The following is a 15,100-nucleotide window of genomic DNA, read 5'->3' on the forward strand; positions in this document are numbered from 1 at the left end:
CTATATTGGCTAACAATAAAAACATTACATTGCAAGCTTTCGGAGCACCAAGGCCCCTTCGTCAGGCAAAATACAAATGAATAGTGATGGGCGAATTTATTTGCCAGGCGCGAATTTGCGGCGAATTTGCGCGATTCCCCGCCAGCGAATAAATTCGAAACGCCCGCGAAAATTCGCAGCAAAAATTCGCCGGCGCCGTTTTGCGAATTTTTCGCAAATTTGCCTATCACTACAAATGAAAGCTAGAAAGGCACAGCAAATATTCTATTAGATCAATGAAAGGTATTCATGGGCAATAAATTAGGAAGTTACAGATAGATAGAGATCAAATGTAGAGATAATACAATGAATTAGGGTGGGTTGTAAATAGTCTAGGAGTCTGGATTCAGTCAGGTCACATAGGGGCACATTTACTAAGCTCGAGTGAAGATTCGAAGTAAAAAAACTTTGACCATCGAATAGGCTACTATGACTTTGACTTCAATTCGAACGATTGGAAATAAAAATCGCTCGACTATTCGACCATTCGATAGTTGAAGTACTGTCTCTTTAAAAAAAACTTTGACTACATATTTCAGCAGTTTAAACCTACCGAGGTACAATGTGAGCCTAAGGTTTTTTTGATCTAATGAAAATCCTTCGATCGATCTATTAAAATCCTTCGAATCGTTTGATCGTAGGATTTGCGATAAATCCTTCGAATTCAATATTCGAGTTCATAGGATTTTACTTCGAGGGTTGAATTCGAGGGTTTATTAACCCTCGATATTGGACCCTTAGTAAATGTGCCCCATAGTGTGACATGAAACCTGACCCTAAATTAAGGCCCTGTCTTAATGTGTTAAATAACTTCATACATTTGAATTCATAAATCTTCCTTTCCCGTTCAGTTTTGAAGTTCCCTTTTAGAAATAAGACCTGCATGTCCTGAGGACTGTGATTTTGACTGCAGAAATGTTGCCCCACTGGTGTATCACATGATTTGATGTTGATTTTATGTCTGTGATGGTTCATACTTGTGCGCAATTTCTGTCCTGTTTCACCAATGTATATGCCTCCTGTAGAGCACCTAGTACATGGGATCATGTATACCACATTGGATGAAGCACATGAATAGTGGTCCAGAATGGTGTAGACTTTTTGCGTATTCGGAATTGCAACATGATCTTTGCACAGGATCTATATGTATATATATGGTTTTTCGGTTTGTCCGCTCCCCATGCTGACGGCTCAGGGCGGTGCACCTGGGCCACTTCCCTTTTGTGGTGAGTAATCATTTACTTCCGAAGACCCTCATACCACAGATGTATCATTGATAAAAAAAAACATTCTAACATATACTGTCAATCTGGCACTTTGAACACGTGGGGGAATGTGTCGGTAACGGAAAAAGTATTCGCAATGTGAAAAGTTATGCCTTTACGTGAACAAATGTTCCTTTGCATGAATTTTATATAACTTTTGCGAACCCAGAAACTTCTTAGCGACCTCTTCTGACAGTGGAAGAAGGTTTGCGAATTTTATAGTTTACACCAGTGCGCAGTAAATGTAAAAAACTTCTGAATGTTTGCTCCAGAAGATTACACTACCTTTAAAGGGGAAGGAAACCTAGTTGGCGCAAAACCCTCCCCCCCTCCCGTGTGTTGCCCACCCTCCCTCCTCCCCCCTGGCCTACCCGTCCCGCTGGGCAAATGCCCCTAACTTGTTACTTACCCTTCTGCGCAGGTCCAGTCCAGGGAGTTCACAGACGACATCTTCTTCCACGCGATCTTCTTCCTGCTTTGACTGGCGCATGCGCAGTAGGAGCATTTTGCCGGTGCGATCTACTGTGCATGCGCCAAAAGTACTTCATGACTTTTGGCGCATGCGCAGTAGATCCGTACCGGCGAAATGCTCCTACTGCGCATGCGCCAAAACACCTTTCAAAGCAGGAAGAAGATGTCGCCTGTGAACTCCCTGGACTGGACCTGCGCAGAAGGGTAAGTAACAAGTTAGGGGCATTTGCCCAGCGGGACGGGTAGGCCAGGGGGGAGGAGGGCGGGTGGGCAACACACGGGAGGGGGGGAGGGTTTTTACGCCAACTAGGTTTCCTTCCCCTTTAAGCACTTCCTAAAAGTGGGCAATTAAAATGTACAATGCAATAACAGCTGAAGAAAGAATATTACATTGCGAAATGCAAATTTTTATTTTTGTTTGTGCAAATTGTTTTGCTCTTTATGACTTTTATTTTATTCCCCCAAAGAATTTCAGAAATTGGGAAGCCATTGCCTTAAACTTTATAAGCTCTTCTACACAAGTGTTGATCCACTGAACATAATTCTGTTTACTACATGACAATTCCTAATAGGAACCCACTCAATTTACAGAGACACATATGTGATGATTTATGCATAAAAAGAACTTTAGGGATTATTTTATAATATTACTGGCAGATTTACAGCATTACACTTTATAGGCAGAATTATTTTGCATACCCACCTCCTTACTTGCTGCATATATTGTGATACCTTTGCTGACTCATAAAAAATTATTTCTTAGGGATGTTGGAATGATAAAGCATAATTTTATCATTACATGAATTATTGAAATATAATTTACATAAATCCTAGATCATTTATTTCCCCTGAAACTAATGGTTAATGGTTGCTGCCTAACTGTACATATACATGTTGCTAATTTCAGTAGTTTGATATCATTAAAACGAAGAATAAAAAATAGCAACACCTTAAGAAACACTATTTATACAAGTGGGAATCAAAATCTAAACTCTCTTTCTGTAGGCCTGATGAAGATGTACAATATACAAAGCTTTCAATTTTAAAACCAATGATTTCAGGATTTACAGTGACAGCCATTCATTTCAATCTGAAATAATCTAGTAATAACCAGAATAATGAGAATAAAATTAGAATAAAATAAAAACATAAGGTGCTATGTCTTATACCTCACCTCCCTGAACTCAGTAGAAAATATGTAGTACTTCCTGTATGTATTAATAGGAGTTTTTTCAATAATGGCTCATGGTAATACTCTGATTAAACCCAATAGCTCATTGCAATACTTTGCTACAGAACTATATAAAACTATAGCACAAAGAACTGTTCTACTGTTGAACCCGATGTCGTATGTTGAGCCCAATATAGTGTAAAAATACAGCTTTATAACGTATAATAGTGTATAACAAAGCTTTGTATCATAGTATACAAGGCGGCCTTATAATCTATAATTCTGTATAATGAAGCTTTGTGCAAGAGAAATCATGGGAACTAATCAACTCGATGACCGAATACTTGTTCTTTCATATGTATTATCTAATATGCTTATGATTTCTGAAGCCCTTATCAGACTCTTCTTTATTATAGCCAGGGGGCAAAATATGCTATTCAGTTACCAGTTAGCTAAGATAAGATCTCTGCTTCGGATGTGCTTGTTGGGAGTCTGGCCAGATCCTGATGAGCGCATGGGAAGCAAGATCTGTTATTCTTCTTTATTTAATAAATCACTAAATAAGCTTACTGTATTTGAGCATATATAAACTGGGGGTCTCCATGTGGTCAGTTGAGATCTCGCTTGTGTGGTTAACGTGTGCAGCACAGGACCTTCCGTGCTCCGTTTGAGTGGCTCGATCTGCGGGCTGTTCGGAATTTCCCAGCCTTGGTTGCAGATTGACCATGCTTTGCTCTTACGCTCACTCGGTAATGTATCTCTTTTTCATTCTATGTATGTAATAAATCTTTGCTCATACGTAGCTGGTGTGTTTGAATTACTTCAGAGAGACTCATAGAACCATAATTAAAACACTGTAGTCCAGTTATTTTCTTCAATTTAAGCACCACTTTGATCTTTGGCCAGTGACCCACTTGAAGGTCCAACAGTGCCCCTTAGATTATAAAATGGATATACGTAGCTATAGCAAGATACTTCATTTAATCATCCAGTCATAGTTTCAAAAATATCTCAGGCAGCAAATTCACCCCAAACCTATCCTAACTGACCATCAGGTATATATATATAGGGCAAGTTTCAGAAATTCTCATCCTCACTAGCTTTCAAGTTGAACTTCTGCCACTGGTCCAAGCAGTCCTCTCAAGGGAAGTCAGCCCCACGGTCTGGAAGCCACTGCTGTTGCAGGGAAAGGTTGAGTAGACTGCCTGACAGAAGTACTAGTTTTGCTCAAGACAAAAAAAATTGATAACAACAGAAATATCCCAAGGTACTGTTCTCACATTGCAACAGTAAATCTGTCCGGCTCCACAGCCCTCTCTGCCTTGAGCTATTAATGCAAACCCTTCTCTTCCCTCACTTATGGGGTCCCCTTCCTGACTTGAACTTCTGCAGGACTTAATTTGACTTCAGGGTCCAAACAGACTGCATGTCCATCCTCTACAGGGATCCTATCCAGCATAATTTTCTACTGGGATCACTTGTCTTATTGTTCCCAATTGTATTCCATTTTTCATGATGTGACTTATTGTATGAATGAGGCAGTTATCAAACATGTTCTAGGTAGGTTGCTATAATTTCTCCTTACTTGCATTTTGCACTGGACCTGGGAAAATTATGCCCCATTGTACCCTGTTTATGGATGTTCTACACTGCCAATTTATTTCCAATAAACAATGTACAATTTTATTTTATTCGTTAAAATAGTTATCCATAGAAACTACTATGTTGTGGAGAACAATAAGCATCTCCATCACCAAATTTCTAAAAACACACAACAGAGCCTTAGTGTTCTGTTCATCCAATTAAATGCTGCACTAATAACTTTTTCTGTTTTGAACTGAAGTCTTCAATGATTTCTAAACAGTATACATGTGAATATTGCAAATGTAATTGCCAACTCTAAGATGACCTTCCTGTTTATTTGCTAAATTGCTAAATTCGTTTTTACCAATTTTTTTTTCTGATTTTATTATAAAATTCGATAAATATTCTGCACCCTACTGCCTACCATTAATTTGAAGCATTTGTCTTGCTTACGCCAAGCAGCCCACTGTGCTTATAATGATTTTGCAAACCAATGGGGATCTTAGAGAGAATGAGGAAGCCCCCATGAATGGGATTTGTAACTATGGTTGGGAATCATTAATAATCTGCATGGAGCACTTAACGTCTTCATATTAATACATTGTTTGCATTTCATCAGAAAATATAAAAAAAAGTTCTTGGATATCTAATGCAGAGTTGCAAATATAGCAGTAACTACTATAGGTATGGGGGTCTGGAAACCTATTATCCAGAAAGCTCCAAATTACATGATGGCCGTCTCCCATAGACTCCATTACAATCAAATAATTACATTTTTTAAAAATGATTTCCTTTTTCTCTCTTATAATAAAACAGTAGCTTGTACTTGATCCCAATGAAGATATAATTAATCCTTAGTGGAAGCAAAACTAGCCTATTGGGTTTATTTAATGATTAAATTATTTTTTTAGTAAACTTAAGTTATGGAGATCCAAGTGAATAGAGGTTAAATTATAGTGGATCTGGTTAGTAATTTCTCGGTGGAATGTTTATACAAGTTCACAGTTTGTTTAGGCTTGGATGTGGTCAATGATAAATGTAATATGCCTTGGTTTATGACAATATCTCAGCATAGATAATTAGAGGTCAAGGATGAGATCTTGTTCTTTAATCCAAAAGGACAGTATTTCTGCACTGAATATTACTTGGCTTGTAAATTGCATTGGAAATTTCCAGTCTACACTGATGACCCGTGGTTGGTGCCATAGATTGAATATATGAACAATAACTTGCATTTGAGTCAGTATGAATGTGACCTATATTAGTGAACCTTGTTAGATATAAGTATGATTAAATACCTCCTTGTCTCAATTCTTGTTCACATAGATTGCTCATTACCTGTGCAAACTGAATCAAATTATCTCAAAGAAACCAACTTTACTTACTATTGTTCGGTATAAATACCATGCTGGATAATGTAAGGATCCACCTGCATCTATTTCTCTCTATATTTGTGTGTGTGTTTGTGCCAAAATCGAGAATACACACTGAGCAGTAATATATGACCTGCAAAAAACACTTCTGTTTCTTCAAACACCTTTTAAACAATGAAAAGCTCTTTGAGGATGAGAACAAAGACAATTATTACTCACATGCAAACTGAAGGGTTGCCTCTCTGCTAAGGATGCTGCCAAAGGAGTTAGCTGCTAGGCACTGATATTGACCAGAATCCTTCATCTCATTTGGACTGCTGATTATAAAATCTCCATCTATCAAACTGTACCGATAATCATTTTCCAAGTCTATCTCTGTCCCATTGCGTAACCATCTTTAAAACAATTATAAAAAAAAAGGATAATTAATTTTCAATACTCCTGTAGCTCTAACACTTGAGTATGTAGAAGTCTTAGATCAGTTTCAGTTATACAAAGTGTCCTTCAAGGAGACACTGTCATATTCAAAGGGAAAGCACATTAAAAAGAAATATAGAGAAAAAAGAAATATAAATTTGCCATGATTTCCAGTGTTGCTGAAAAGTCTGGGCCTGGGAAATGTTTTTATCAGTATGGCAGCTGGGAGTTCAAGTTTCTAGTCAAGTGTAAGTAGCACATGTGGGTCTACTAGCTCTGCATTGCTGCCTCCACCTCCATAAAGGAGCTCATTTATGTCAATGTATTAGTGCTTCTATAGCAAAAACGTTTTAATATTTAATCAGTTAAAGGAGAACTATACCCTAAAAATGAATGTATGAATGTGGCTACTAATGGCCTATTCTATATATTAAACTTATTGCATGAGGCTAAAGTTTCAGCTTGTCAATAGCAGCAATGACCCAGGACTTCAAACTTGTCACAGGGGGTCACCATCTTGGAAAGTGTCTGTGACACTCACATGCTCAGTGGGCTCTGATTGGCTGTTGAGAAGCTAAGCTTAGGGCTCGTCACTAATTATCCAGCAGAAAATGAGCTTCCCCTGTAATATAAGCTGATGCTACAGGGCTGATTATTAAACTCTGATGCTAATTGCACTGATTTCTGTGCTGCCCTGTAGTAATTATCTGTATTAATTACTAATCAGCCTTATATTATGACATTTCTATTCTATGTGTACTGTATATTGTGAGTGGGTCCCTAAGCTCAGTAAGTGACAGCAGCACAGAGCATGTGCATTGAATCAGCAGAAAAGAAGATGGGGAGCTACTGGGGCATCTTTGGAGACACAGATCTTTACTGCTAAAGGGCTGTGGTTGCCTTGGGCTGATACAGAAGCCCAAAACATAATGTACACTATTTCTATCTACTTCTTTAGTTCTCCTTTAAGGTCAATTACCTTACAGAATACAACTGTCTGCAAAACTATAAAAATGTGATTTTATGCTGAAGGTCCCCTTTAACTTCTTTGTCATGTTTGTCCTCTCCCTTAATGCAGATACTATATACAAGACCCCCTAAAGCTGAAGAATAATGCCATATGGGATATCTAGTATATTTAGTTTTAATTCCAGGGGAATATATAGTGGAAATCATTCACTTTGGCAAATGCTTATATGTAGAGAATAGACAAGAGCTGATATTGTAACAGAATAGTTTCTATGCTTTTCAAGGTTATAAAGGCATAATAAAAGGTGCAATGCTCACCACTAGTCTTTTAACTCATAGTAACCAACAAGCAAGTAACACTTACTAATGTTTGAAAACAAACATATTGGTTAATATGGGTTAATAGACCTTGGAAACCATTGCACATTTTATTCCAAAATATTTTGTTGATTCCTAATAATGACAGCTTTGACTTTTTACTAGTTTCTACAATATATCTGTGTTGCATTAGCTGGAAAATCACCTTTAGTTCTTTATAGCATTCACATTGTTTCCTGTATGATTTCTATGCCTGATTATTAAAGGCATTCAGTGTTTCCAATTTATATCCTTGGCTCTCTAGGTCTAAAAATAGCCTTCATGTAATGGATTTTACAATTTTAACACTCATTTTAGAATTTAAATGGATTCTGTCACCAGAAAACATGTTTTCTCCCCTAATGCATCAGTTGTTCTAATTGTTCTATTCCAGCAGAATTCTGCTCTAAAATCTATTTTTGATAAGAACAAACATTTTTTTTATATTTAATTTTGAAATCTGACATGGGGCTAGACATGTCAGCTTCCCAGGTGCCTTCAGTCATGTGACTTGTTCTCTGATAAACTTCAGCCACTCTTTACTGCAAGCTGAAGTGATATCCCTCCCTTTCCTCCCCAGCAGCCTATCAACAAAATAATGGGAATATAACAAGATGACAGCTCCTTGACACCTACATTGCTAGGTGCAAATATGAGAATAGTGCTAAGTAGTAAAAATACATGTCTCACTGCAACTACTCAAGTTATATTGAGTAAGCAGAACAAATAGCTCATCCGAAAGCTGTTCTATTGTGAATTGCTGACTTTTTCTGAAAGCACAGGATCAGGCAAATTACCTGACTGAATCCCTTCAAAAAAATTTTGCTTATATTATTTTTAGAGCTCTAGAACAGTCTAGAACTACACAAAACAACACTAAAGAACGAAATACTTAATGGCAAAAAAAAGAATAAAAATACTAAATTTTACCTATAGATTGGTGTAGGAACCCCTCTTGCCTCACAATTAAGGGCCACCTTCTTCTCCCCAGAATCCATGGGGAATATCATGTTTTCTGGTTCTTGGACAAATACTGGCCCATAATTCACACTTTCTAGAAAAAAAAGAAACAAAAATCTATGGGTTAAATTCAATACTTGGATTCATTTCCAGGAGTCATGCCACGCGTACAAATGAGCAAAAAGATCTCATCAATCTAAATAGAAGCACACAAATATTTTAAGTGTGCTGTTCAGTTTTTTGTTTCAAAACTCTTACACAATTATAATGTTGCATATTTAAGTTTATTATATTCTAAATGTTTTACTTTAACTTTGAGGGTATTCTTCAACCCATGCCCATTAAGCTTGTGCATTACATAATGCAGATTTATCAAGGGTCAAATTGAAAATTCGAATTTCAAACTATTTTTGTGTACTTCCACTAGGGAACAGTCAAAATTCGAATCGAATTTGATTTTTTTTTTTAAATTTTGAATATCGAAATTTATCATGTACTGTCTATTTAAAACTTTGACCATTCACCATCTAAAACCAGCCAAATTGCTGTTTTAGCCTATGGGGGACCTCCTAGAACCTATTTGGAGTCAACTGGTGGACTTTAAAAATTTAAGTTTTTTTTAAAAAAAATACTTTGAATCGAATTCGATCAAATATGATCTTACTTCGATTTGAACGATTCGAATATCCACCCTCAGAAAAAAACGTTGATTTTTTTTAATACATTTTGGTTGGTCTTTTTTTATTCGAATTTCAAAATTATTGGGAGTTCAAAAAAGCTCCCATTACTTTGAAATTGATTATCTGCCCCAAAAACATGGAGAAGTAAGCCATTTAAGCCTTAAATTTGATTTTAAATACAAAAACATAACTTAAGCTTTTTGAAAAGTAAACATAACTTTAAGCAACTTTGCAATATACAGTACATCAATTAAGAAATATAAAGACTTTTCATGATTTTTAATAGTTTGGAACAGTTCCCTAAGCCTAGCCCCCTGCTCTCCTGCTGATCTGTCTGACTACTTTGCTGAGCTGGCTGACTACTGTTACTTTGTATCAACAGCCATCTGTCCTCAGCCTGCATCCTCCAAACCCCACAATTCCCTGCACACGTGATTTCAATAAGGAACGGAACATCAGAGTGCAATGCATTGTGGGTTATGTAGTTTCTGCATGCTGTCTGTAAGCTGTGGAGAAGTTGTTACAATGTGTAACATCAGTGTTTAGTCCCTCCGTCCCTGCCAGGATTTCAAATGATGCAGAAAGATAATAACCGTTAAACAGCTGGATTTCAGCATAGAAAATGGCATTTATTCATACTTTTTGAATAAACAGATAACACATTTTGGTTTTGAAGCCACAGTTCCCCTTTAACATTTCTACAAAAATATGTAAATGTAAAAATGTTCTATCTACTTTTTTTAGTACAGTGTGATGAATATGTAATTTACCAAACAGCCTAAAATTATATGCATTTCCAATAAATATGACAGGTCCACTTTGATATTTAAATGTTATTTTCTATAACACATTTTCTTTACACAACAGAGGTTAAGCTTGGTGAGTCATCCACTAGATCCACTTTACGTGCACATTTGCAATGCTTTAAGGGAACATGTGATTATTCTAATTCTAATTTTGTTTCTCATTCTAATTTTAATCACTAAAGTATCAACATTTTTATCTTGTGTTTCAAGTGTCAATGTAGTTTAAAGGGCATATATACATATGTAGGGATGTGAACGTTTAGACACCCTTACACATTATTGACAGGCACATCCCTAGTAATATAGACGCCTAAGTGGGTCCTGATGGGGACCTTGTGCTTATGTAACCCCTCACAGTGTACACTAGATGGCACTGTGCAGTAGTATAAAGGTCTGTGTCCATTACTTTAGCCCAACCAAGCAGGCTGGAAGGGAATGGGTAGTGTGATCCTTGGAGCATTGGCCCTAGTAAATAGATTAGCATACTCTGTCATAGATCACTCTAGGAGTGATAGATAGCTGAGGTAGTTGAGCAGCTCAAAGCTCAGACAAGGAGACATTAGAGGGATTAAGTTCACAGGTACTAATAACCCAGAAGTGGGGACAAAGTGTTGAGACTAGGGATATAGGAATTCCCCTGGATGCCAACTAGCGAGATCCTGTAAGCTGGTTGTACTTTTCACATTTCTGCTACCTCTGCTGACATGAACCCTTGCCTGTAGGGATCCAGCCCAATGCATGGTGCTGTGAGTATTTGCTTCCTTTATGCTATCTGTTGTTCTGAGTACTCCTTTATGGATCTGTGCTACGTGTTAACAAAACTCCAAAAATAGTCTCTCGCACACCTTCGTATTATCCAGAACCAGGTGCTGCTGCCATGTCAATTATTCACGTATCATTTGTTTTTTTGTAAAAATGTTTGCATGTGTTGATGTTCAAAGTCTTCTCAGCAATTCACTTTCCATTTTTATTTTTGCTTTGCTGTTTTGTGGCATGATCAGTTGGCTTCCTGAACTTATTATTATCATTGTAAACCTGGGTGTACACTCATTTTTTAAAAAGAGACTAGTGATGGGTGAATTTGACCCGTTTTGCTTTTCCAAAATGCATTGAAGTCTATACGACAATTTTGTTCACTCATTGGAGGCATCTTTTTTGTGGCGAAACTTCATGAAAAATCCCACTCATCGCTAGTGGAGACAAGCATTTTCTGCATAGGAGAGTTTACAAAGCTTACAAGCTGGATTTTGATTTAACTGTAAAGATTTACATTTTGAAAAAAAGAACCGAAATGAGCATTTATGCACCATCCATCCCAGATATTGACATTTTTTACAATAATCATTAATTTTTACTTATAATTATTGTTTTTATTATAGTTTATGTTTGCGCTCAAACATTTTTCCTGCTACAGACAACTCATCCTACAGACATTCCACAGTCAGTATTCTGGAACAACCGGCTGACTAATAGCATAGTAAAAGTGTTTGCAGCAGGAAAAAAACTGTAAGGTTGGGTAACCATATATTAACAACATTAGTGAAACATTATTTAAAAAACTATAATAAAATTGCAGTTTTTAAGCATCTATCATGATGGTAACTATTCAAACAGGGAAGAAAAATAAATATTATTTGGAATTCGAGCAACTTCTTTGGTACCTGAGTTGTAAATACATAAATGCTCAGCCTGTTGCTTAACATTATGGTTTAACTTTGCAAGTAATTACTTTTTTATCCATATTCAATCCACATTTACTTTCCTTGTACTCAAGGTGCTGACTCTTCAAGGTCTTTCAATTAACCTATATTGTGGCAAAACGAGCCAGCCTAATCCCTAATCAGTTTTTGAGAATTCAAAAATAGTACTTGCTGTGTACAGAAACTGCTTTAAACGTAAGTCAGTCATTTTAATTCACCAGGTCTTCTTTGTATATCCAATTACGGATCTGAATGCCTATCCACACTGGAAAATGGAAATGCTGATATAAAAGAGTGACAGCATTTCCTCTCCGGCCAATCTAAAGTCAAATGAGCTCAAATGGATGAATCTGCTTCAGAATCCCACCCTGCAAGATCTGTTTAAAATACAAGAGGGTAACAAAGTGTCTTACTTAGCTGCCGAGTTAGAAGGGACATCAAGAGCTCTTGGCCTTCTTTGTCAAGACTCTTGAATTTAAATTTTTGTGCATGATTTATTGCTTTTCTTTAATGATACATGCTAAAATGAACTTTTAAGAGTGTATGGAGGTAAAGATATCTGCTGCTTTGCGTTGGTGGCAGTGGGGGATTTGTTTTTTTTAGAAACTTATTACAGTTTTATGTAAGCAAAGTCATTTCATTTGACATAAAGGCTCATTTACAAATGCCACCTCAAGTGGCGGTTGCTTTAAAATGACCATAATGGTGTGCTTATTGATACTACTCATCAATAAGAAAGGTACTTGCATCCAAACATTCACCATGCACTGTTCACCATGTATTTTTAAGCCAAACACCATTGTGTCCATCCTGCCTCTTCTGTGAAAAACAAATTAGTTGCAGAATCCTGTTTTCTTCTGCTTAATTCTGAATTGTGCTGTAGATAAGATGCTGAAGTTTGAAATTAAATAACTTTCAATGAAATGTATCCTGAAATGGCCAACCCTCATTTTAATCAGCTGGTGGAGCATAGTCAAGGCTAGGAAAGCACAGTATAATACCTTGACTTCTTAGTTTAAATGATTGATTACTAAAAGGACTATTATTGTTCAATTCCTTTGTGTATACCAACATAGATTTTACATTATTCACATTATATACATTAACTCCCTAGAGGAGTTAATTTACTCTAGGAAAGATTTCAAGATCCAGTTAATCTGCATGTATGAGCAGACACCCAGTAAAACATGGGGAGAATATACAAACTATGCCCAGATAGTGTCCTTGTTGTAATCTTTTTGGACTCTTGTTTGACTCAAACCATAGATGCCAATACTTAAATGTGGCAGCAATAACCACTGTGCCACAAATTAAAAAATGTTGCCTTCCCACAGTAGAGGACAATCTAGTTTTCATGGAATAGCTATTCTATGCCTAATATGACTTCTGTTTCCCACTTAAAGTCAGTCAGCAGCTGAGCTAAGAAAAGAGCACTGAGAACTACAATCTGAGAACTACCATCCATCTAAATTCTTTCCTCTCTGAAATCACATGATTATTTTGTCAAGAAAAAAAAAACCAAGGCTATCCAGTGATACTCTATTCCTTATCACAGGGATCCCCAACCTTTAGAACCCGTGAGCAACATTCAGAAGTAAAAGGAGTTGGGGAGCAACAAAAGCATGAAAAGTGTTCCTGGGGTGCAAAATAAGGGCTGTGATTGGCCATTTTGTAGCCCCTATGTGGATTGTCAACCTACATTGAGGCTCTGTTTGGCAGTGCATCTGGTTTTTATACAACTAAAAGTTGCCTCCAAGCCTGGAATTCAAAAATAAGCACCTGCTTTGAGGCCACTGGGAGCAACATCCAAGGGGTCGGAGAGCAACATGTTGCTCACGAGCTACTGGTTGGGGATCACTGCCTTATCAAATATAATAATGTAATATAATAAACTTTTACAGAATCGCATCCAGTCCCTAATGCAGAACCGTTCAGCTTGTCCCAACTCTTAGGGGTTATTTATCGAAGTACGAATTTATCTCAATATTTTGATCTCTCTCGCTCTCTCTGATCAAATCCGCTTGGGTTTTTTGTGCTTATTTATTATTACATTTTCCCAAAAATTTGCTTTGCGGGAAAAAAAAATCAAATTTTCACAATTTTTTATCAAGATTTTTTTGGATTTTTCACCCAAAACTCAGATTTTTGCCCAAAAACTCAGAAAACTTTGGGGTATTGCACGAAACCCAGCCCACATCAAAAAATCATTGGGACTTCTTCCATTGACTTATATGCAACCTCGACAGGTCTGAGATGTCAGATTTTCTGATTCAGACTTTTCCATCCTCTGGGTTTAATAAATTCCGAAAAATTTGTGATTTTTTTAAAAGTCAGATTTAAAAAAAAAATCGCATTGCATTTAGTTTAGTAAATAACCCACTTAGACTTTGCTAACTCTCAGTGGCACTCAAATTGCCAAAAAGATAGATCTGAAACATCCTTTGAGAGTTGGTGCCTAAGAAGTACTAAGCTCCAGGGAACTGTTTCCTTTTTTATGGTAACTTCTATGCAAATTTTCCCTTAGAGAAATTAGATTAGATTGCTTCTTTACACTAACAATAGCACAGGTAGGTTGTTCATGTGTGGTGGTTATGACCAAAAGTCTACACTATGGTTTCTTCTGTATCTCTATCCTGATGCACCCTACTACTGCATTATTATGCAACAAACCTGAAGTGCTTACACTGTCACAATTTCAACTATTCACTGTTACCACTACAGCTGCAAAACGTAAAATTGCTAAGGCATGGAAGTCCAAACAAATTCCTCAAAAACAGAATAGACTGGATAATGACATTGGAGACTTGGAAATGACATTTGGACACACATAAGACATTTCTGAAAGTCTGGCAAACATGGCTCTACTACAGACAAGGAATGGACTATCCTAATGCTCTCCTCTCCCAGTGACAGGGATTTTTCAGTATCGGACACATTTCCCGATCATTATGTCTCTTGTATGAGAGACGTTTTTATTTTATTACTTAGCCCCTGGTGTCTTATTATAGCTTGGTACAGTTAGGTGACAGGGGGATTCCATGTTTTCGGTTTGATTTTCATGTTTATTGATTTTGTTTATTGTTTCTCTGGTCAACTTGCTGAATGATGATTGTACTTTCCTTTTATAAACCAACCTAACCCAACATTTTCCTCTCTGCTAGCCTCAAATTCAGATAGCTGTTTATAGATGTGTACAGCTTCATCAGTATATTTTGCTTCCATATCTGGATGCTATCAACATAACATAAATTGAGCAATCATTGATATTTAATAAAAAATGATTGATATAAAACAATACATATAATTAT

The 15,100-nt window shown here is 36.8% G+C and overlaps 1 protein-coding gene across 1 annotated transcript in view; it reads right to left on the bottom strand.

Annotated features, from left to right (window-relative positions):
* LOC108710006 (contactin-5) overlaps positions 1-15,100 on the bottom strand; it is a 759,713-nt gene that overhangs the window by 269,744 nt on the left and 474,869 nt on the right. Inside the window, exons 6-7 of the mRNA XM_018250343.2 lie at positions 8,577-8,700; positions 6,123-6,298 (exon numbers count right to left, since the gene is read on the bottom strand). Coding sequence (XP_018105832.2) covers positions 6,123-6,298; positions 8,577-8,700 — 300 coding nt within the window. The remainder of the gene's footprint in view (positions 1-6,122; positions 6,299-8,576; positions 8,701-15,100) is intronic.

This window comes from Xenopus laevis, chromosome 2S, assembly GCF_017654675.1.
Source record: "Xenopus laevis strain J_2021 chromosome 2S, Xenopus_laevis_v10.1, whole genome shotgun sequence".
NCBI lineage: Eukaryota > Metazoa > Chordata > Amphibia > Anura > Pipidae > Xenopus > Xenopus laevis.